The sequence below is a fragment of the Netta rufina genome (assembly GCF_964035555.1).
Source record: "Netta rufina genome assembly, chromosome: 1".
Taxonomy (NCBI): Eukaryota; Metazoa; Chordata; class Aves; order Anseriformes; family Anatidae; genus Netta; species Netta rufina.
In genome coordinates this window covers 135,826,667-135,850,979 of record NC_140123.1, presented here as the reverse complement: position 1 = coordinate 135,850,979, position 24,313 = coordinate 135,826,667, and the positions used below count along the sequence as shown (strand labels likewise).

The 24,313-nt window shown below is 41.6% G+C and overlaps 1 protein-coding gene across 6 annotated transcripts; it reads left to right on the top strand.

The window, feature by feature from the left end:
- The first annotated feature begins 2,189 nt into the window (after positions 1–2,189).
- On the top strand, positions 2,190–22,274 carry CDPF1 (cysteine rich DPF motif domain containing 1). Of its 6 annotated transcripts, XM_084306195.1 has the most exons (5): positions 2,224–2,269; positions 3,064–3,358; positions 13,884–14,007; positions 15,933–16,149; positions 21,590–22,274. In XM_084306195.1, exons 3-5 carry the CDS (start codon positions 13,895–13,897, stop codon positions 21,737–21,739), a joined length of 480 nt encoding a protein of 159 aa, XP_084162321.1. In that variant the 5' UTR covers positions 2,224–2,269; positions 3,064–3,358; positions 13,884–13,894; the 3' UTR covers positions 21,740–22,274. The 6 variants fall into 6 exon arrangements, with proteins under 6 accessions (XP_084162325.1, XP_084162322.1, XP_084162324.1 ...); XM_084306199.1 differs by lacking the exon at positions 3,064–3,358 and having other exon boundaries at positions 2,190–2,269; positions 15,933–16,044; XM_084306196.1 differs by lacking the exon at positions 3,064–3,358 and having other exon boundaries at positions 2,190–2,269.
- The last annotated feature ends 2,039 nt before the right edge of the window (positions 22,275–24,313 follow it).

Below are 24,313 nucleotides of genomic sequence, written 5' to 3'. Positions count from 1 at the left end.
GATTCTCCGTGACGAGGCATTTCAACAGGTGTTCACAGTACAAGCGACCTGCTCTCTTCAACGGCCAACAGCCGACTGCCAATTTTTCCCAGTGTTCCCAATATCCCCCTCCACCGATCCTGCGCGCGCAGACCACCTCTCGTCCACCCATTCACCCAGGAAAAAGCCAGTCCTACTACTTTCAAAACAGACCATGTATAAGGAAATGTGGAGGTGGCTGTGTCACTCAGGCATGGGGAAACTGTGGGGCATCTTTGTGCAAACAATCCCATAGTCCCACATAGGAATTTCAACGTGTGGAGAGAAAAAAAAAATAAACAGAGCCCAAAAAGCAAACCCATTAATAACACGCAGTCCCTGGCAAAAGAGTAAACTCTCAAGCAGAATGGATGCAAGAAATTTTTATTGCATAAAAATTGAAAATTATGGTGAAGCATCCCACAAGACCCAGGTCACTGATGTACAATCTAACGACTTTGTCAAAAGATGTGCTTAATGCAACCTGCCCCTTCTCCCAGTGCAACAGCTGTCGCTTTTAAAGTGAGTTATCAAATGTTTGCCAGTTTCAGAGCCCTGCTAAAGGGCTTTTGCTGAGACAGTTTCATCAAGTTGAATTAGTTGCAATAAGGTGACAGACATAACAGATGTGAAGTTTCCATTGGTAAATACACTTACTGCAACAGCGCTAAGATATGATACCAGTGCTAGCAAAATGCTCTCCCAGGTATTCCTCACCAAAGGGTGAAGATGCAGAGCTTACCAAGAAAGCGTCCCTGTCTAGGTGGAGGAGAAGGAGCACAGCCAGTCAACTGGCTATGCTAAGTTTACAGTTTCTTCTTCTGTCTCTCCCCAGCTCTACTGTTCCTCACTTTTTTTTTTTTTCTTCCCTGACGCTAGCTTTTTCTTTCCTTCTTTTTCTCACACTAACTCCTATCACTCTTTTAAATCCTAATCTTATCTGTTCCTTCCCTGGGGGTATGTTTTGCATGATTTGAGTGAAGAGTTGAGTGCGAGAGTCATATCTGTTTTGCATGTACTTCATTAAGCTCATTATCCTACTCATGGGTATTAACTTTAATATTTATTTTACACATAAAGAAGCAAAAAGTTTCACTCGGGCCCAGTGGACCTCAAGACTGTTCTGCCACCAAAACAGGGCCATCCTGCCAACACAAGGCTCCCTCCTTCAGCAGCCTCTCCTACCAAGCTTGCGGACCTCCATCCACAAAGTTTGTGAAACAATACCAAAATTGTGAACAACACCTGTTACATTCTGCTGCTGCTGCTTTCCTGGGGAACTCGAAGTGCAAAAGCTGCACTGGAATGCCATGACAGTATTTTTTATGCTGCAAATAACCTCAGAGAAGGCAGCCTCACCTGGCCAGGAGTGCTCAAGAGAGAGTTACCAGAATAAAGGGCCCTGCGTTTCTCTGGAAATTTGGGAAAACTGATAGTTGCCTGTCACAGATTTTCAGAAACGAGGTCTGTCTTACCCACTCAGCATGGTCAGCTCCTGTCTGCAACAGTCATCTCTAAGTCCTCTTTTCCTTCCGCATCTCATCCAGGTCGCACAACAGCTGGCACCAGAAAACACTACCTTCACTCCTTGCCTGAGCACTCTCAACCATCACACCAAAGCCACGTATGACAGCCTGGAGGTAAATAGGCACATGGTTTGCGGACAGGGCTGCCATGGTAGGATTTGCAGTGATTTGCAGAGGGGTGAGCTGCTGGTGGGAAGAGAATTATATTCCTTCAGAAAGGTGTTAGATGAAGTTTGTGAAGAGAGGTAGTATCTTTTTTCAAGACCAAAGATGTAGTTTTGTTTGTTTTTCAAAAAAAAAAAAAAAAAGATTGTTTTGGGCATGAGCCTTTCTTCAGATCTTGGAGTAGTTCAGCAGTGTCACAGAGCGCGCCGCACGGGTTAAATGGCGTTATTTTGTACCTTCTCTGGTAAAGGCACAGAAGGTGCCAGGCACTGTCGTCACCTTCGCTCCTGAAATTTCCGGCTGTGAGCGCCGCTTGCAGGGAGCGTGGTGCTCCCGGCTGGCCTGACGGACGTTACGTACAGCCAGGCACCGTATCACCACTCACAGCTTATTATTAGCCGCGATTAATTGCCGTCTACCCATTGTTTCCCCTGAGCGGGGCGGGATCGGGCCTGGCGGGGAGCCGGAAGGCGGAAGCGGCGCTGCGAAGCCATTGAGACAGGGGCCCGTGTCCGCTCCCCGCCCGGCCCGGCCCTCCCCTCCCCTCGGCCGAGACAGAGGTGGGACAGCGCGGCCCGGCCGCGGCCCGGCGCCGGGGCCCGGTGGTTGTGCGTGCGCCGCGGGCTCTGCGGTGCAGCCCTGCGGGCACGGGGCGCCCGGTTTATTTGCCAGGGTCTTTGAGCCGAGCGGGGAGCGGTGGGGTGCAGCCCTGCGAAGGGCCGCGGGGAATGGGCTTTAAGGGCTTGGGGGAAAGCCTGTGTCCAGTGAGGCTCTGGCGCTGCTGGTACGAGGTTGCGTGCAGCTGACCTTGGTGGTTTGGGGATCGCAGCTTTGGGCTGGGAGGGCCGTCTCTACAGGAACAGGGAGGCCAGAGCGCCTCATTGGGAGTACAAATGGCCCCTCGGGTACTCAGCTGCCTTTTAAAAATGAGAAGTTTGCAATATGTACGAGAGGTGGCAGCACAGTTTCTGAATTTGCTCTGAGAACCCCAGGGAATACTTCCGTATCTCAAAGGTGCTGAGAGTCCTCTCCTAAGAAGAGAGGTTAGTCATGTGTTATATATGGAGTGGTAATTCGTGTCGAGAAAATGGTTGATATTAATAAAGAAGGGGGAGATTTGAGAGTGTGGCCATGGGGGTTGGAAAGCCCCGTGGTTGAGATAACATTAGACTCCCAACGATGAGGCCATCAGGAATGTAAAAGCTTAGAAGGAACAAAGAAGGGTGATTCAGGAGACTCCATGCAGTCTCGTGTTTCTTGTTCTCCAGCCATTAAGGCATGGATGTTTCTGGGTGTTTGCTGTCGTTGTTGTTATATTCAAAGTTGTTTGACCAATGAAAATTGTTTTGAAAAGAACTGCTGTGGAGAGAAGGGCATAAGAGGGGAGCCTGCCCTCAAGATAAAAAAGGCAACACGATGAAGTTACATCAATAAATAAGCAGGAAAAAGAAGTGAAGAGGAACAGGCTGGCAGAACAGAGACCAGGATGGGAGCAGACACATTGATTGCCTCATGAAGATAGGTTCGGCCAGACTCAGCAAACTGCTCAGAGAAGCTCGTACAGAAAGTCGCTGGAAGTAGGCGCACTGGAGCTGGAGAGAAGCCCGAGCTGAGAGAAGCAGACCCGTGCACACAACTGCCTCTCGCTGGTAAGCAGTTGCGCATTATGGGGAATCATACGTCCTTAGGAACAAAGACTGTCCTGGTAAACTTACAGCTAATTTTCCTTATTGGACAGTTTATGAGCCTGAAATATGGGACCAAACTGAGGTCAAGGTGTGGGACTCTGCAAGTAAAAATGACAAGGTTGCAGTGGGATTGCTTGGCACCTGGCGAGCAATCTCTGAGGCCTTAAAGAGCCATGTGGACCCACAATCACAAACATGTGGCTTGCCAGATAGTGAGGGAGCTGTGGGCTCCTTTACTGATCCGACTGCTACGCCATGGGCCCCTCTGCTGCTACAGCCATCAAAGGCTTTTGCTGTTACGCTCTCTGTTGACCTGAGCATGCCTTTTGACCCAGGCCACATTGGCCTTGAAAAGGAGATGGATATGTTTTTCTTCAATCTGGGAAGAACGGGATACGTAAGGCCCGAAGACCGAGTTGCTTGACAACTTAAAGCAAGACATATTGTTCAAAAGGAATGGAAAATGGAGACTTGTTAGTAATCAAGAAAAGGAATGGAAAATGGAGACTGTTAAGTCATGGAACTTAAAGGATTGTTTGTTACCTTTTCTGATTGTACAAATGTATAGGCATACTTGCATTTAGTATGTAAAGCAATGTTCTGTATATTTAGAATGTTTGATGTTTGTGTGTGCCTGTTGGTGGAGTGTAGACTCTTCGCACACCCAGTGCTTTTTACTTGCCTTTTATACCTTTTATAGCTGTTATACTTCTTATGAATATTTTTTTTATTAATATTACTAAATTCAGATTGAGTTGAGACTTCATTTATAACAATGTCTCTGAGGCACCTGAGCTGGAAGGAGAGTCTATGAACACTGCAAAGTGACATCAACATACATAAAGCCAGCTGTGTCTTCAGTGTGATGGACTGAATAGTCCCTTAAGCTGTCTTCCATCTCTAGGCATCTGTGAATCAGAGAATTGGATGTGTCCTAGTAGTTTGTAATACCAGTGTGACTCCTAGAAAACACACTGGGCATGACTCTTGTAATCATTTAGGTTTCCAAAAGACCTCTGAGATTATCTAGTCCAACCTTTAACCTAGCACTGTCAAGCCCACCACTAAACCATGTCCCAAAGCACTACATCTGTGTCGTTTTTGAAGACCTCCAGGGATGGTGACTCAACAGCTAACCTGGCAGCCTGTTCTAACGCTCCACAACCCTTTCAGTGAAGAAATTTTTCCAAATATTCAGCCTAAACCTCCCTTGGCGCAACTTGAGGCCATTTCCTCATCTTACCACATGATGCTTGGGAGAAGAGACCAATCCTCAGCACTCACATGTTTGTGCATTAGTTAAGATTTTTCCATTAGTACCTTTCCCTGCTCTGATTTTACCAATATAATACCTTGGAGGGACTGGTAGACCTATGCTAATGCAAAGATACCATATGTTGATTAATTTTCCTTAACTGGTCTAGTTGGCAAGGTGTACTGATACGAACACAATTTTGTAACCATAACTAATCCTACATGAAGGTATTACACTAAAAGTGGTTACATTAAAGTGATAAGAAATTAAAGATACATAGACAAAACTTAAGTCCTTCATGCTCCAAGATGGAACGTCAAAGACATTGTTTTCCTCATGTATTGATTTGTGAAGTAAAGGGAGAAATTTGCTGGGCAACGTAGCTGTTGTAACAGCAGGATTACTTTATATCTCATCTCAAATACCATAAGGATGTACATCTCTACAAATAAGGCAAAGTTGCATCATCAAGAGCACTGGAGAATCCCCTGAAACATTTACTCTGCAGACATAGAGCAACCATAGAGCATACTTGCTTGGAGGTGTTCTGACTGAAGGAGGTTTTTATCTGTTGGCAACAGTAGGAAAAGATTTGGATTCCGTTATCAACCTGACTTGGAATGGAAACTTGCTCCGCAGACTTGTTGAGGCGCTAAACAGAAATAGTGTGTACATTACCTTTGCGCTGGCCTTTTTTGCTAAAGGAGAGTGTTTGTTGGCACAAAAATCAATGAACCAAAAAAGCTTAATTTTTTTTTTTTTAACCCATTCAACCAGTATAAATCACAAGTGATTGTGATAAATCACAAGTATAAATCACAATGACTGTTCTGTAGTGTTCCTTCCTCGGTGCATGTTGAACCCTTTTTACCGGCTCTTTTTGTTTTTTCCTTTTTACTGGCCAGCTGACCCATGAAACATGTTGCCTCCAATAAGGTTGTCTTATAACTACCCGATAATTCCCTGCTAAGCCTTCTTTCCCCTCCTGTTAATTTTGTCATAATTTTTCCATTGCTCAGTTATTACTAATTAATCACAGGTGTATGCATATGTGCAAAAAGGAAATGTGCATTTAAATTTGTGACATAAACTTCACAGCATGCTTAAGTGCTATCTGTAGCTGTATCTGATAGTTTTACAAACTCTTGACCTAAACATACGGCCTATAAAATTTCTGTCAAGACCCCATCAACTTTGCTACTTAACTAGCTCTACTCTGCAGTTCAAACTCTTCTCTTGGTCCTCAGTGAGGTCTTAGTCCCATTTACGCTTGCTGAACAAAGAGATCTTAAGGCAAAGAAAAGCTACTTAAATATTTATGACTCATTGAGGTTGCTGCTGATTGTCACTGGATTATTGAGATTCTAGGGCAGCAAGACACAACTACCCTGATTTTGCACACCTGTTCTCCTTGTATATGACCCAGTAGGAGCAGACCATTCTGTTGGGGTGAATTCTAAGATCCGTGCACCTTCATCCATCGTGAGATTTGTCAGTGTGAAAAACCTGCCTCCTTCCTGTTTCACCTGTGATGAACAGAGCAGGAAATTTGTTCAAAAGAACTCTGGAGGGGAAGAAGAGCATAAGCGCACATGCTTGGCTGACAGGCTGTGCAAAATACAGAACACACACATACACACAAAAAAAAACAATAGACTGTCTGTCTATGGTAAAAGATGTCTCCCACTGTCTGATAACAAATATCATTTCTCTGTGTCTACAGAAAATCATGGAAGTGAGCCTTGATATTTAGTGAGAGTATCAGGTATTGAGAGAAGCAAGTTCAGCCTTAGCTTCTGTATGTGCTTTTAGGCAAAGTAATCCAAGTAATGGTTGAAAGCAAAGTCTTTCAGAGAAGAGCGAAGGGACTAACTGGAAAACATGGTAAAAGTTCATGGTGGTAGTGCCTGGCTGATTTCGTGTTATTTCATATCGCTACATGTCAGGAAAAGAATTTACTACATGCATAAGTGAGGAAGGCTTGAAGCTGCCAGCTCATTTCTGAAGCTCTGATTTGCACTGTAATTGGGAAAAAAAAGGAAGTTTTAGAGCTCCCACCAAGTACCCTGGAAAAGAAAAGGGTTTCTAAGGGTTAAGTGGGAGGGGGCTTCATAGGGAACATCTCTCACTTTGTTGTTTTTTCTCATGCTTGCTGTTCACAATAGCTGGGACAACAAAACTTGAGGAATGCGCCTTTCGGGGGAAGAGGATGTGCCTGCAAGAAGGTGTGGGGGGCTATGTGCATGAGAGTGTTATGCATATAGTGGGGTCAGGACTTTGTTCTGTATTCTCAAACTTCCTTGAAGCAGGCAGTATGCACCCCATACCACCCCACCCCAATGGTTCTGTGTTTTCTTTTTAAAGGTTTTGCTTTTCTCTGTTATGAAGTCCTCACTTGCTGATCAGTCCTAACAAACTGAGAGCATCAGCCACATCTTACTAGAAAGAATTCTCTTCCCTTGGTATGTTAATAAGAACATTTTGCTGGTCACAGGAAAGCTGGCGCTGCCTGTCACAATAAGGACACTGCAGCATGCAACCCCATGTAGTAGGGGATATTTCCTTCCAGTACCAACTTGGCTTTCTGCAGAGATAAATCACTGAAGCTATATTTAATTCTTTCAGGATTATGTCAAGTTGCAGTGTCTTATTTCCCATATTTCCCTTCTGCATTTCCACCAAATCTTAGTGTTCCTATTTTAGGCTACGTAGAAAACTGTTGCACTAAGTTTAGATTATGCTTAACCATGCTGGTACTTTCACTGGTACATATGTGGCCCACCATAACTTTTCTTAAAGGACAACTTAAAGGGAAGCATCATCACATATATTAATAGAGCCTTACTACCTTCTTCTTCTTCCCCACTATGGATATTTATCTAACAAAGCTATAATAGGGAGCAGCAGTTTGGAAGGAGAACAAAATCAGTTCAGGACTGGGTAGCCTATGGTTGTAGCATGCTTACTTAATCTGGTTACACCAAAAGGGAGATTTAATGAAATCAGACCTCAGGTCTGCTTTCCCTCTTTTGGCAAGGAATAGCTGTGATCCAGAAGTGGTGTTGTATTAATTGTTTTCACTTCATTGTTTGGGTGTCCTATGTTACCGCATCTTCACCAAGTCCCTGTAACTGCTGTGAGAAGAGAAACAAATTTTCTTGTCCTTATTTTAATTAATTTCTAGGCCATTTTATGTATAGAACGGTTAGCATGGATGATAGTGATGTGTGATAAGATTTGCACTCTGCTTAGGAAAGCCAGTTGGGAGACCAGAAGAAAGAGTAGTGAGGGGAATTGAGCAAAAGAACAAAAAAGACCGTAGATAATTTCAGGGCCCGAGGAGGGGAAGGAAAGGAAGAACTAATGACCCTGCAGTTCTCCCTCTGCAGGGTTGTTCTGTCACACAACAGAGGTCCACCACTCACTGTGCTTCTGCAGACAGACATGGAGAGATGGCTTCTGCCATGTGTGCTTGGGCAACTTGCCTTTATTTTACTCTAATTCACCCTCACTGCATCATCCACTCAGTGGGGCTTTTACACCTGAGCCACTCATAACAGCTGGTTTGCTGGAAAAGGAATCCCCAGCAGCTACTGTCAGCACTAGGGCCAAGCAGCGGGGCTGTACAGTTCCGGTGTGTCCACTAGAGGACAGCGCTATGTACCCGGGAACTGGTGCCCTGTTGCAGCATTCCTGTGTGAAGCTGTTAAATTCTCACCTAATTTGAAATTCTTTATTAAATGCTGTCTAATTCAGAGCTGGCTTGCTGCCATGTTCCAGTAAGGAGTGGTTGGGCTAGTTGTGTTTTTTTTTTTGTTTGTTTAAGTGATAGTTTCTCAGCTTTGTTAAACCATGCATTTTATCGATAGGTGCCTTTCTGAGATGAATCTTACGTTCCTAAAACCTCTTTACATTAGGAATATTTTTGATTTGCTTGTCTATATTATTCCTTTCTTTCCTCTGGCACATTTCCCTGTTCAAACACTTCTCTCCAAGTGTTCAGAAAACATGCTTTCATATCTCTGGCCACCTCCAGGGCGAGCCCTATAACGTAGTCCCTGGCAGGGCTGCTTATCTTGCTGCCACAGGGACCTGGGCTAGCTGTCATTAAAAAGTAGGGCTTGGGGCCTGCCAGAGGGAAGCCTGTGTCCTGCTGAGACATCAGTTCTTTCGGAGCAGAAGGAGCACAGCAGGACCAGCACCAGCCTCCTGGCCTGAAGGGAGAAGTTGCTGCAACAAGTCAAGGCTTAATTCAGTCAAGTGATCTTTGGGAGAGGTAATAAGAGTAGAAGTTCCAAATGGCCGCGCTTGGTGAAATTGCATTCCTGGGCTAATTCCTTACCCTGAGCCCAAGGTAAGTCAACTCAGGAAGAGCAGGGAGGCAGCCAACAGGTGCCCTAAACACGCCTTCAGGGCAATAACATGAAAGAACTGGAGGGAGAGAGCTGTTCAGGCGGGGATTAACTAGCAGTAAGAAGGTTCTGCTGCTTCATCGTTAGCTGGGCAGTTGGGCAATGGATTTTTCTGAAGGAGGTGAGTGCATTCTTGGTGCTGAAGTGGATTTAAATTTATATCATGACAAATGCTTCAGAGTAGCTTGGCATCAACCAGGCTATGAATTCAGAGGCTCCTAGCCTTCCAGCAGAGAGCACTCCTTCCCACTGAGGGTCAAACTGTGAATATTTTAATAGGTCACCATCATCAGCACTGGATATGGCAGGAAAATCTTGGCAGGAAGAAGAAATGGGTTTAATTGGAGAGGATTAAAGGTGTGTCAGTGTTGGTTTTAGCTGACATCCCTTCCGACCAAAGTCTGTGTTTGTAAGCAGTTTCTTTCTTGCATAATTGCTCTAGTTTACTGGTGATTCAGAAATACACAAGTCTCCCATGGAGTATTAAGAGAGGCTTTAACCTTTGCATTGTAAAGACTTGCACTAACAAGGTTTCAAGCAAAGAAAATCAGATTACTTATCAGTGCCGCTACTTTGCCACTGACCCTGACAATTTGGTGGTGATTTACTACTTCTGGCATGCCTTCCAGGCCTGTTAGCAGAATGCTCCAAGCAGAACTGGCCTGAAGTTTTTAGGAGTCCCTAGAGAACCACACTGGGAGCCATTTCCTCCATCCATAGGGTATCATATATCAGTCAGCATGGAGCAACACTGTTACAGCACTGCTGTCTAACCTGGGCCTTTCTTTTACTGTAACTATTTCCTCAGCAAGGCATTCAGATCAGTGTGCTTTACCTCTTGCCATGACACCTGGGCCAACCTCACGCGTCCTGCAGCAATCTGGGCTTGACTTGGCAGGTTTCTGCTGAGCGTGCTAGTTCAGTGTTCGCTTCATAATCGAGTGTGTGTTGGTAGCTGTGTTGTTCTTTTCAGAAGAGCTGTGCGTGTGCTTCAAGTAAGTATGTGTTTAAGCACCTTGCGGCTTACAGCCAAAATGTCAAGCCCTTGGCAGAATTTGGTTCTAAACAAGCTGTTCTTGAAGATTTTTTTGGTAAACGTTACTGGGACAACGTGCTTCTTCAGAAATTCCCAAAGAAAACAGAAACATTTGGTGCCATTACTAGCAATGACTCAAGTCACTTGAGGTCACAAATTTACCTGTCATGATTATAATAGGATTAGCGTCTTTGACTTTTACCTCCTCAAGAGATCCTTCATCCTGTAATTGGTATATACTTGGTGTCTGTCAGTGTCTGTCTATCTTGACTGTGGTTTTATCCCAGAATTGCTTTTGTGCATTTGTTGTCTGACATAAAAATATGGTTCTTTAATTGCAGATGAGCTTTTTGGAAGTACCAGAAGTTTTTTGTGAGTAGGATTTTTCTGCTTGCTGGTTTAGACTAAAGCTGTGAAGCACATGCATAAACAAAAAGTTTATTACATGTCATTAAAATTCTTTCTTCAGAAGGAGAATGGCTTTACTTTGTTATATAGCAAACTTTTCTTCCAAGTGGGAGCATTCACCCTGAAATCTGTGTGTGTGTGTCAATTTCACACCTTAAGTTAGTGACCTTAACTTTCCTAAGCGCTGCTGTGCAGACAAGCTCTCAGGACAAATGCCGTTCCCAATGAAGTAAAACTTGGTACAGCTGATACTAGTGACTTACAAGCTTAAAGTAAAATGGAAAGCGTCATAAATTCATCTGTGCCTTGCAGGCAGGATCATATGCTTTTCAATTGGCATAGCCAAATATCTGTTTGTACATAGATATCATTCCTTCCCAGTGGTAGTCACTGAACAGATTCTCTTCTACATTCCAGTGGTCTATATGAGAGCAGGTGTTTCTATATCCAACACACTTCAGCTCTGAAGCCAGGGCTGTTCTTTTGACTTGGAATAAGGACACATTCATTCCAAAGTCTGTGATACCAACTGCCATAAATATCCTTTTTTGTTTTTGTTTTTCTTAGCATTTTGCTTTATTTTAACAAAATGATCACTGTGATGGTGTTCTCTATTTAATTCAGATAAATTTCCATATTCTACCTCTATAGGGTTAATTATTTCCTCTTAAAAAAAAGTCCAAAAATTGCATAGTGTGCTAGACTGAATTTCATTCAGACAGGTGAATGTCTCAGTATTGCTACTGACTGCCAACAAAAAAAGTAACTTTAGGTATGTTTGTGGGGGTTATGTTTTAAACCTAAAATGTAAGGGTCAAAAAGCAGGCTTCCTATTTGAATTTGTATAGTTTGAAGAATCCCAGTTTTAATATACAGGGAGAAATATGTTATTATGTTTACACGTTAACTGAAAAATCTGAAAGCACTTTGTTGAATTTTCTCCACATCCCTATGAGGTAGGTAAAATACATAATATCCAAGGTTTACATCACTTTGCAAAAAACGTAGTTGCCTTAGGTATTCAAGAGTTGTGTTTATTTATGAAACTAGTACCCAGCCCCGTGTGTGTTATATTTGAAGAACTACCTGTATTACAGAAATGCCAGGAATGGCAGTGGAAAGGCTGGTGGTCAAAGAATGACAAGGTAAGGGAGATTATTCACAAAGTTAAGTTTCAGGATTTAACTGGGTAGGACTTTATGAAGTAAGTGTCTGTTATGAAGCCTCTGTAACCTCTGAGGATCTTGGGGCTCCCTGTTCTTCTGGAATATTACATGACAAGTAGTCACAGCTCTACTTCACCTTGCCCCCAATTCACCTTAGCAGCATATGTCTCTAAGGATTCAGTTTCACCACATAGGGTGAGCAGAAATAGCAGCTTACTGTCATTGAAAGGGGGAAATACAGGTCCCTCATCTCAGCCCTCCCCTTCTGGCTGTGTAGTTGTGCTTCTTATCTTCTGCTACTGTTATAAGTTGTTGGATTCCTCTGCAAGCCAATTTATCCCACAACAGGAAAAAAAAAAGGCATTGAGGTTAAAAAAAAAAAAGGTAGCTCTTTTATTTTTGATTACATTAGTAACTGGTGTGTTACAATAAGTAAAACCATAGACTGAAGTATTTGATGCCAGGTATCAGCTGCCCACTCTATGTGTTTCAGGGTATTTCGAGTCCTATCCTGTAGAGGGAATGCCCGTTAGTTGGGTGTTCAGGTCGGGGTGTATTAGGTATGCTTTTGGAGCACATACATGTATTTCATGTGAGCTCTATCTGAAACTGTCCAGTTTGTGTGCTTTAGGACTGCTTCGTGATGCAGACCAAGTGGGGACAGTCAGGCAACTAATTCCCAAAGAACACCCCTGACCTAAGCTGAAACATAAATAGAGACACAGCCTTAGTGAACTGAATCAGCTCTGCAGGGGAAGGATACGTATGGAAGGCCAAGAAGAGGGGGAATGACCTTCTGTCCTTAGGCAGCAGGGAGCTGGATGTCAGCTCAGCTGTGAGCATGGACAGTGTAACTGCTCAGATGTTGTCCAAATCTGACTTCCTGGCATCCATCTTTTGAACAGCTTGATGCTGGCGCTGGTTCACTTAAAAAAAGATGAGAGGTTTATAGCTGAAAGCTGCATGCTGTGCAAGGCATGAGGGCATTAGCTAAAACTTGACATTTCTTACTAGCTGCAGGGGGAAAGTGTCCATTCAAGAAAATGGTGCAGGTGAGCAAAGATACCTGATTTGCAAACAAGTAAACACATTTCATTCATGGATAGGTGCAAGTTTTGGGCATGGACATGGTTAGCTGTGTTTGAACTGATCATGGATACACAAAAAAGTCGGTCCTAAAAGAATACGTGCTACACCACACTTTTTGAAAACTGCACAGTGTGACTCTCAGATAGTGGAATCAGTGAAGGCTAAGCTCCCAAATGGAAATCTGTGGCCAAGATTTTAAACAAGTAGTATCATAGACACCAAAGCTGACAAAGCACAGCTTCTGATGTTTTCTGCCTTGTGTTGATAACTACACTTTTGTAGTGGGTGACCGAAATCTTTCAGTCATCTCATTTCAGTCTCTCATTTATAGAAATATACGGGTATCTTCAATGAAGGTAAAGCAGAGTCTCCTTTTTCTGCCTATTTTCATAAAAGGTATAAGACCCAAACATTTTTGAGAGTACCGTCTCTGTCCTGTGGGGTTTGAATGGGCCAATATTCTACCTAGATACCAGGTGATTACACAGAGAATCAGTAGGGTTGGAAAGACATCCAAGATCATCTGGTCCGACCATCCCCCTACCACCATTATCACCCACTAAACCATGTCCCCGAGCACCACATCCAACCTTTCCTTGAACACCCCCAGGGATGGCGACTCCACCACCTCCCTGGGCAACCCGTCCCAGTGCCTAACTGCTCTTTCTGAGAAGAAATGTCTCCTCATTTCCAACCTGAACCTTCCCTTGCAAAACCTGAGGCCATTCCCTCTAGTCCTATCGCTGGTTACCTGTGAGAAGAAGCCGACCCCCAGCTCCCCACACCTTCCTTTCAGGCAGCTGTAAAGAGCAATAAGGTCTGCCCTGAGCCTCCTCTTCTCCAGACTGAACAACCCAAAGCCACTCCTCACAGGACTTGTGCTCCAGGCCTTTTACCAGATTCAAGTTCTAAGTGAATAGGTGAACTTTTATATTTAGACTCCTACTCTGTAATTTCTAAGTCTATCACCTGAGGAATTTGGAAATTTAACTGGGACATAGGAAACCAACTTGGTTTGGGAGAAAAGATGTATTAACGAGGGTTTACAATAGTCAGTTTTCTGTTTAGTTGCAGGCATGTACTGCATTTTGGAACTGTAAGATTTTTGCTTTTCTTGTAGGTGACTTAAAGATGGATTCTCCCAAAGAACCTCAGCCTTCAGGAGAGTTCAAATGTCAGCTATGTGGCTTAACAGCTCCATACACATACTATGGGCAGAAACCACCAAACACATGCTCTATCGAGTAAGTACAGTCTTCCACATTACAGATTTCAGTATTGCTATGGGCATCAGAAGCCTTGTGCTGCAGAATGATGTGCAATGTGTTAACCCAGTAATACACAATATTGACCCTGAATAGGAGGTTTGGTACTTAGTGACCTCTTTTTTTCCAACGGAAAAAAATGAAATAAATTGTACAGTATTGATAGCAAGGACAGATACCAACTTTATGATCCCGCTTCAGTGCCATGCAAAGATTTGTATTTAATGTATTTCCAGCCCTGCTGGCCACCCTACAATTTACCTGTGCCATAATTTACTTACTAGAATACCACTGACTGTGTCAGCACAGCATTTCCTTGCAGCCATGTCATCTGGGCAAAACATAAACACTGTATGAATTAAATATGTATGGTAAATACAGTTTTTAAGAGCTGTTTGGCATGTGGAGTTTTGAACAGCGATGCTTTCTTGCATGACTTAGAAAATTCTTTGTCTGATTGTATGACATTAAAGCGTGGCAATTTAGTACATACCTACATTTTAGGAGATTCTTTTTCTTCTCTGCCAAGTAGGGATAGGTTGACCAGAAAAAATGCAGTTACTACTTTGTCTGTAGACATCAAACTCTCCACAGAACAAAACAGCTTTAAATACGTGAGCAGCTCTGTTGAAGCCATCCCACTCAACAAACCCATCAGGCAAACATGGCCAGGAACTCACTAGAACTGGAAGTCAGGCATGTACTCAATGTTTCATCCCACTAAGACTGCTCGCTTTCTTACAAAACGGAAACAGCTGTTGGTCACCACCTAGTTAGCTGGGCTGAGATCTGATGTGTTATCCTTAAGCAAAGGTATTTTTATCATTCCAAATCCCATAGTGCTCCTGTTTTTCCCGTCTTCCACTCAGAAGAGAAATGGACCCCCTTTGATCAGGTCCCTTCATAAAGAGTGTGAATCAAAGCTGAACATGAACCTTAACTAGGTTATCCAAGCTCAGTTTTAGCATCTCAGCTTTATTTGAATTGCTGGGATTCAAAAAGCAAGAGAATAATGCAGAAGCATAACATTTTTGTATGTGCATAGAAGAAAAAGCTTTGCATTCTATCTTTATTGACTTATTTTCTGGTCCACTCATGGGGCCTAATTGCAGTACTGCAGGAAACATGCCAAACCTGAAGGCTTGTAAAATGGCCTGGACTCTGCACTGGTGATAACTACATTAAGACTCAATCTTGCAAGGGGAGCTTTGTAAAGGTAATCCAGTCTTTGTACACTAGAAGACTTGTTGAGAAGGTGATCTGCCATTTAAATATCCCTGATCCTTCCTACCAGTGGAAAGCTTAAGCCCTGCCACTTTTTCATTGAGTGGAGGGAAAAGGAGAAAGGAGAAAGGAATGCACTTACAGATGCACGTGTAAATACATGTGTGTGTGTACAAAGGCAATTAAAAGGTAGTATGAGTTAACAGAATACCTTTTAAATATATATTGTACTCCGTATTACTACAGAATCCAAGCTTGATGCAAGAATAAGCCAGCCTTGCAGGGTGCCCTGTGCAGACAGACACCCAACAGACTTCTGCACTGTTTTGCCTGGAGCTCCCGGAAAGCATAATGCCTTAGTCTTTCCCAACCAGGTTGCCAAATTATCAATAAATGTTCTCCCTTGTTACCCTGAAGCAAACAGTACAGTCTCTGACATAAAGTAAGAATATTTCATATCATTGTAATGTTCTCCGCTAGTAGGTCCTGCTAGCAAGAGGTGGGAACCATAGCTTTACAGCACCAAAATAATTAAGAGCAGTGAAAGCTCTTTTTATTTTATACTCAGATGCAGACAGCTTCAGAACAGAAATCCTACTTAAAGTTGTGCAACTGCCTCCTTTCAACTCTTCCCATACTGCAAGATCTATCTTTGAAAGCATGACATTCTTCTCTTATAGGCTTTTGGAAGACTGCTATGTCATGAAGGATCCTTTCACACCTGACAAGGAAAAAATCCTCATCCTTGGGTCTCTGTGCAGTTTGTGTGGCCTATCAGTGTGCATTGGTGCAGTAAGTGGCAATCAAAACAAGTTTTTTCAATCACTTTTTGTTCCAGCCCTGGTGATCTATCAGAGAAAGAGCAAGCAACAAAAACCCAAAGAGACTATTTTTAAGGTGGGCTAATTGTATGTTCTTGTTGATTCTCCCAGATAAAGCTCTTTGTATAAAATAGAAATGATCAGCAAATTTAAGTGTGTCATTTACAGAAGAGCACAGTCTAGCTTCATAAAAGCAGTTCATGCTCTTTTTTCTTTATTAACACATGAAAATGAAGGGGAGTTCACATATTACTTCAAGACCTTAAGGTCTCATGGTATATTGTACTATACCAATGGTAGATTTTTCTTCCTTAAAGGGGTTATGAACGCCCATGGATTATTAGGTTTGCATCCACAACACAGGGTTGCCATCCAGTTTGCAAAAGCTTGGATGTAGAAAGTGAGCAGGGAGGATAGTTGTGCAATGCTAGGATAGCTCTCCAAAGAAGAATGAATTTGAATAGCAGCTGGTAGGCAACCTTAAGCTATGGAATCTGAGTGCAGTCCAGAAAGGTGGTGCAAAATTACAGCTGTCTTAATAAGTTCTCTTCAGTGCCAAACTGGTCCCTTTGTTTGCTGTGAGTTCAAAGCAAAAATGAAGACAAGTTATTACACAGTTATCAGTGTCTGGAGGCTGTACTGTGCTTCTTTGAGGCAGCAGAATGAATTGGGAAAACTCAAGGTTCTACTCTTTTCCCTTATCAAGCCAGTTCTGTGGCTGAAAGAGACTTAGGACTCATGTAATAGTCAGATGCATGGGTGATTCAACCCATGAGGACATGTCATCGGATTGTTTATTTGGACAACAGCATGTGTTTGTTCAACCAGACACCACCGTGTCAGCACAGAGAGCAGCCATATCCTGGCCTTCTCTATCAATGTGGCTGTTCTTAACCTGGAGCAATGTGCTTAAATCACATGTGCCTTGGTGTCAGCTAACGTGTCATCTTTAGCAATTTTCAAATACAACCTTTTCAGCCCATTCTTTGGCTGCAGTTGCTAGGGGCCAGCTTCAGTGACGTGATACTTGATGAAAGTAGCTGGCAGTTTAAAACAAACAAAACAACAAAAAACAGATGTGCACTTTGTAAAGGTGTGGAATTTTTTTATGGTTTCTGGTGGCCAGTTATAATTGGATGAAGGTAGGATGAAGAACACCTCTGACTTGATCAGAGCCAGAGGTGAGATGGTATGGACAACTGAGACAGTTCATATGCCAATGCATATGAAATTCTCTTGAGCAAAAAGCAAAGGGACAAATTACAATGACAAAATTTAGAGGGTTATACAGACACAGCTGAAGAAAACTGGCACTCTTGGATAAGTTTAGGTGTTAACCTAACTCGCAGGGAGGTAGTACTAAGGATAGATTTGGCCCGCTGCACTAAGGAGAGTGTGCAATAACACATTTCTCCTGATCAGGTTTGTTTCCCTTTTCTGAAGTCACTTTTGTCATTTAAATTAATGAAAATCACCAAAAGGTCAGATTAGAATTTGTAACTGAGACTTGTTTTTCTTTCTGGAACTACCTGAGGATTCCTATGGGAATCAGATGAAGCCCCAGTGCTCTCTGGTTATGTTTTCGATAGCTGGGTCAAGTTTCCAGAGCCATCAAGCTTAGGGCAGTTGTGCGTGTGTGCACTGTGTGGAGGCAAAGCTGACATGGGAGCAAGATCTTCCTAGTGACAATGTCCGCGTCTTGGCTGGTAGCTGCCTCACTCCCACACACAGCCAGAGGAGGAGCAAACATACAGGCAAGTAGAGCTAGCCAGATAGTTTGGGCTTGTGAGCTTGATTCCTGCCATAACAAGTCAGGCTTATCCCTCCTTTTTAGCAGCACGGAATTAGTATCTCAGGCACATTTGGGGCAAACTTGAGCTCATTTCACTATTTGCATTTCCAAATTAAGGAGTGTTTGACTTTATGAAGGATTTAACAGATATTTTCAAATCTGACAAGTAAATCTGTCAGAAGGTCTGAGTTTCAGCCTCAGTATCTTTCCACACGGTGTGCCTTTTCTGAATGAAGGCGGGCCTTTGTCTTTTAAAAGATTTATTTAACTGAAAATTTTATCTAGGGCATGACAGCATGGAGGACATTAGCAGTGAGCCAGTAAAAGTCTCTTTCAGTATTTTTGGCATTCTTGCCTATTTTAGTTATTGGAGAAATATGTCGGTCATTTATTTGTTGTTATCTGAGTCTTCAAGATTGCCCTGTTGGTATCACTCGAGGCAAAACCTTGCTTGTAAATTATTGAAAATAAATTCCTTACCAAACTGGCCAGGCTAGATAGTGAATCATGCATACAACCATGGTTTCAAAATCTATTTAGCAATGCTGCTTAGGTAACATTGAAAGAGATCTGCATAAATGATAATTAATGCTTTAAACACCCACACCAAAGTAGGTAAACACATACTATTCCTCTTTCATGTAGGGAAGATTAGAGTGCAGGGAAGTAAAAACTTTCCAAGGCAGTAGAAAGAGCCAAAGTCAGATTAATATCTCTGTGGGTTGTTTTGGCTCCTTTTTATGCTTGACCTAAGTACATCAACTCAGCCTTACACTGAGCATTTCCATAATGTTTTAACATAGGAATTGAAGTTAACGAAAATCGTTCTTTCTTGGGCCGCTGTTGCGAAGAAGCTGGACCAGTATGATGGAAAGCTTTCAGTGAAAGATTGCTGTCATTTTTATGTTAATTCAAAATATTAGTAGGCTAACATGTGGTAAGAGTAAGACTTTTCTGACCTTAGATTTGGCAAAGGGCTTGGATTAAATTTGCTAGCTTTTATATCCAAGGAGGCTGATCAAATTTTAGGCTTTTCTTGAGACATCCTGTGCTATCTGAAGGGTCTTTCCTTACAGTTTCCATGTCAAAGTAAGTCAAGACTTAGCAACTGTTCTGCATAATGGTCATAAGCTCACTTTTTCAAATGTTCTCTGAAGTTTCACCAAGTTCACTTACTTCAATCAGCTTGCAGCACACATCACTGTGCTGAACCAATCTTTAGCATAATGTATTAGTAAGTGCATTTGGTCCAAGTGGAATAATTCTAATCATTATCTGTAATGTCTTAAAACATGCCAAAAATATAAAAAGGAGGATAATAAAACTACTGGTAAAAGTCCTTAGGAAGGTCAAGTGCCCTTTTCCTGTTTCAGAAAAGGGGAGAGGAAATGATAAAAGCTGACCATATTAGTCATTTCAAACAGCTTTTTCTTTTTCTTGCAAAACTTACTAAACAGAGGTTTTAAACACCTGAAAGAAGTGGCTTTTAGAGAAGAAATACAAATTTCATCCCTTATTGCTGACCACAGCAGAAGCTGAGTAAACACTGATCCTGGACATGGTTGTAGGTATTAAATGATAAATGTAACACTACAACTACTTTCCACTTAACTTTCAGGTCAGGCCAGTAAGGTCAGTCCTGGACAAGGTTGGGCACAACCTTTCCTTTACATTAGAGTTTCCTTTACAAGTGTGGTTAAGATAATACCCCTATATATATAACTTTGAGACATGATCCATGTGAAAGCAGAAATAAACTGTCAGTCAGCTTTGGCAGCTCAGTTTTGCCTGCACTGGATTATTTAGTTTGTAATGAAAATGATCCCTCCTGCCTTGGTTGCAGAAGGTGTAAAACACATTAAAGAATTAAACAGCTATCCAACTAAGGGCAGAGTCCTATCAGGATTATGATCAAGGAAGGGCTTGAATATACACCTTAAGTGTAATTCATATGGTTTTAAAACAACAGAGAGGCTGAATTATCCCATTACCGAGAGAGGAGGGGAGGATTAAAGGTGTGTGGACCCAGCATCCAGAAGTGCATGGTTCATAGTGATAGTTTTTGCATGAATTCCATAGGTGGAAATCAGCAGAAGTTGGCAACTCATTTCAGCTAAAAGGCTGCAAGCTGAGTGCCTGTATATCTGTGAGTGGCTGGGTCTTCACGTATCAGTTTCCCATCTGCAGAGAGGGGGAAAAGCCTCTCCTCTCCTGTGCCATTGCTGAGCAAGAGCCTGTGGTGCAGAGTCCATCACTATGGAGCCATGAAATTAACTTGGGGGCGGGGGAGCCAAATGCCATATTGTAACACAAACAACAATAGTAGGACCAACTTAAAGTCTAATCTTCCCTTTTTAATCAGAAGCTTAAAGTATTAAGGATATCAAGAGACAAAAAACAATAGGCTGTGGAGTCTGGGCAACTGAAATCCAGCCTCAGACCATTCAGAGCGCTTTTTTGGAGACTGAGGTCTCACACTGCTGTGAATATGAAGTAGCCTGGCAGCCAGTGCAGAAAAGGACAATAGATGAAGAGAAGTTGTTCCTCAGGACTGAAAGTCACACAGAGACAGGGTGATTGTGATTTTGTTGTAATCATATGTTGCCTGCTGCTGAAGTGCAGACAGAGGCATGGGAAACAAAAGTGAGACCAGAAATGTGGAAAGATCCAAGCCAAGCCCCCAGAGAAAGACCAGCCACAAATGACCATGGCAAGAGGAAAACTTTGCTATTTAGGTAAAACCCATGGAATCCATTACTCCCGAAAAGAAGTCCTGATCTATCTGATGTCTTTATGCTTAAAACCCCATGAATAAAGACATCAGCATCACCAGCCCTAGCTTACCTGTTAAATCCTATTTGGAATTTAGTGATCGGCACAACAGAACCACGTGCATGGCAAAGAAGTAACACTGTAATAAACTTCTCCTCCAGTTGTCCAAACTCTGCACTGCAAATGGATCAAAATATTCCAGCAATTTTGCTTCTTCCTGTTCCATAACTGTAGCACCTGCTTAGAGCTAACTGCACGAAAAATAAATTTGGGGTCTGTAACACTTGTTAACCAAATCGAATATTAACTATGCCAGATCACAGTGTCATAGTGTTTGCCCTTAGGCCATTTTGTGGAAATTGGTGAGGAAGAGCTTTCTGAACCTTTAAGTCTCAAATGCCAGTGCAGAAAGTCAAAAGATCCTCCCAGTAGGTAGAAATCTCAAACAGCTAAATGAAGATTTAGCTTTAGAAGAATCTCTTACTCCCAGAAAGATGTTCTGATCCATCTGAACTGATGTCTTTATTCTTGTTTAACTCTCCAGGGATAATCCATCAGCAACAGCAGCTCCTGCTAACCCATTAACTCCTGTTCAGAATTTAGTGATAACTCCAGGAGAATCATGGATGGTGGCTGAAGGAAAAGCCAGTTGAAAGGAAATGAGTAACTGTTTTCTGTAGTAGTAAGCTGATGAAGGTCATTTCTTTAAAGTGAACAATGTGATAGTTCATTTGGTTAGCAATTGTTACAGTCCAATTTTTTATTTTTCAGTTAGCTCTAACCAGATGTTAGAATTACTGAAAAGGAAGGAGCAAAATTGCTTTGTTCTTTAACCTAGAAGAATAATTTAATTCATAAGAAGAATTCTAAATACGAATGTGGTTTAATGAGATTGGAATTTAAGCAGTTCCATTTTGTGTACCACTAACATTTTTTATTTTTTTTTAAACAGGAATGTAGTCTGTTCTATTCCAAAAGGTTCTGTCTCCCCTGCGTGAATGAAAACCTACAGGCTTTTCCTTTGGAAATACAAGAAGATATGGATAGAAGAAAGCCTCAGAAAAAATCCTTCCCTGGTAAAAAGATGGATACAAGAACATAAATACTGAAGGACAAGAGAGAGAGAGAGAGTTCTTTGGCTTCACTTTCTGCTTTCTCCTTTTTAAGACTATCATGTTGCTCCTTTTAAAGAAGTAACCTTTATCAGCTCACTACTACAGAAAACAGTGACATATTTCCTTACAACTGGCTTGGCTTCAAGCATCATCATGCAGCAGTTGCAGCACCAGCAATAACATCTTAAGGTGTTGAAAAGTTAGAAAGAAAGGCAGACAAGCCTGTTGTCACATGCCAAATGCATATAGTAAAAAAAAATAAACAGTGTTAAAGTATAGGAACTATGTCCAAATTTCTCATTTGTTATTTCACTGTTTTGTATTGTTCTTGACACTCCCACAGTGTTGTGAAAAATCAGAGAGATTTATCCATTTGGTATATATAATTCGGTATACGTCCAAGAAAGTTGATATATACCAAGTGTTAACCTGACAGTGCTAGCTTGGTAAGATTACAGTAGGAAAGAAATTCAAAGCTTTATTTTTAAGTGTAAAATAAAACTGTTGGGAGAAAATGTCATAGGTACCCACAGAAATACCTGGATTCAAGATCCTAGCTCGGTAATATCACAGCATTAAGACTTCTGAAGGTAAGAGCATTTATAATGTAATAAAAAAATAAATAAATGTGATGCAAGTCTGCAGTCACTTTCTATTCAATCATCCAGCCCATGTCTGCACAGCAATAGGAGATGTTAAGGACCCTTATTATGCTCCCAAGGACCCTTATTTAGCTCCCAAGCTCAATTCCTTCCTAAACTGGACAATTGAACAGCTACAGTAGGGATCTGAGGAACAGTTTCAGTCAAAAAAGAAAAGAAAAAAACATAAAAAATTGTTAGGGAAAAAGCAATGTGTTTAGTTTAAATACTAATTTCATGATTAACTGTGTTGACATTGACTTAATTACAAGGAAAATTTAAATTTAAAACTGTCCATCTGTTAGAAAGCAATCAACATAGTGAGATATTTTAAGTTCGTTAAGACTTTCTAATGTCCTAAAATCCTTCATTCTGTTTTTACTGAGCCCAGGATATTGGTTTTCCCTGTTGGAGATTGGAATTTCTTGCAGTTACTAAGAGTAGCAATGATGGACCTATTAGTATATTTTTCAAGCTCTGGTTGCTTTAAAACATAAAAAACATGCGCATCATTAATTGCCTAAAAAAGTTACATGTGAGAACTTAATATTTTAGCGTCCTTCTGTATTATTCTTTCAATGAAAGTGATATAAAACTTACTTAAAATGAATAGCATTAAATTTCAGTTTAGTTTGTTTCAGTTCAGTTTCATTCTCAAATCAGAATTCTGAAGAGTGAGGTGCTATAAATGGAATCATATTGCCTTTCCATCTTAAAACTGTAGGCATAAGCTGACAAAAACCAACATACTTATGTGAAATCATATCATGTGTTTATACTGGCAAATGTCTTTCTCAAACATTATCTAAGTGTTTATTTCCTTTATTTCATAACGTTTGCAGCAGGTTGTATTTAAACTCTTAGCCTGAAAGTACGTTTTAAAAGCTTGGCTAGAGCAGTTCACACCTCAGTAAGAATGTGCCTTTGGGTAGCATGACATGTAGGCATGCCACAGCCATGGAAGGTGTACCCACTGTGTGCTGGGAAGGCTCTCTCTGGTCTCTGAGCTGTATTCCCTCCCATTCAACTTTTTCTGTGCCTTCTAAGAAAAGCACAGTTAACTCATTTATTCATAATTATTACCTTTGCAATCACAATCTAAGAATCATTTAAACCCCTCAGAAATGACTCTACCTTTCAGTACTTAAGTTCAGCTGGAGGGGGGAGTGGAATCAGTATTAAACGGGGGCAAAATCTGAAACTACACAATCTTTGATTTGGCCCTGTACACCTAGTTTAAGTACAGTACAACAGAAAATGCTAAGTTAAGGATACCTCTGCTTCACAGTTATCTGGTTACACGCATCTTTTAGGTGAAGAAAAACTTACTTCGAAGCAAGTACCACAAAGTGGTGCAGTAGCCCAGATTTGTCAGATACATTGTCATCTGTAGTCCATGCGTTAGGGAAAGAAGGCTGACCTACATGTAATTTGGTAAAGGGTTATTATCTGTGCCCAACTATTAAAATTTGTGTATTCTGCATTCTAATATCCCTACTGAACGCAGGCATTCACTTATCAGCTATGAGGCCCTCTTTTCAAGATATACAGAGCCTTTATAACTTGGTTTTATTGGGTTCCCCAGGTACTTTCTGCTGCTGAAAACCAGACCCTCAATGCTCCAATACACAGCTGATAGAAGAAAAAAAAAAGTGATTCTTCACACTACTGTAATTTTTCTTACCAATTCAGTAAATCCCCAGAAAGGGGTAAATCCCCTTGAAGGAAACAATGCATATATATTACATACATGTTCCTAACTTAATGGAATGTTTAACAGTTAATTTGCCAACATCAACGCTTTAAAAACAGAATGATATCTGAAACATCTTTAAAGACCCCTGTAATACCCACATCTTATTTTATAGCAAATGTATATAATACTTTTTTTTATTTTTTAAATACTTGATGCTAACCCCC

Coding starts and splice junctions, on each gene's coding strand:
- CDPF1 (XM_084306196.1), top strand. CDS start 13,895: ATGGATTCTCCCAAAGAACCTCAGCCTTCAGGAGAGTTCAAATGTCAG. Junction 14,008..15,932: donor CCAAACACATGCTCTATCGA/GTAAGTACAGTC, acceptor CTTCTCTTATAG/GCTTTTGGAAGACTGCTATG. Junction 16,150..21,589: donor CCAAAGAGACTATTTTTAAG/GTGGGCTAATTG, acceptor TTTTTTAAACAG/GAATGTAGTCTGTTCTATTC.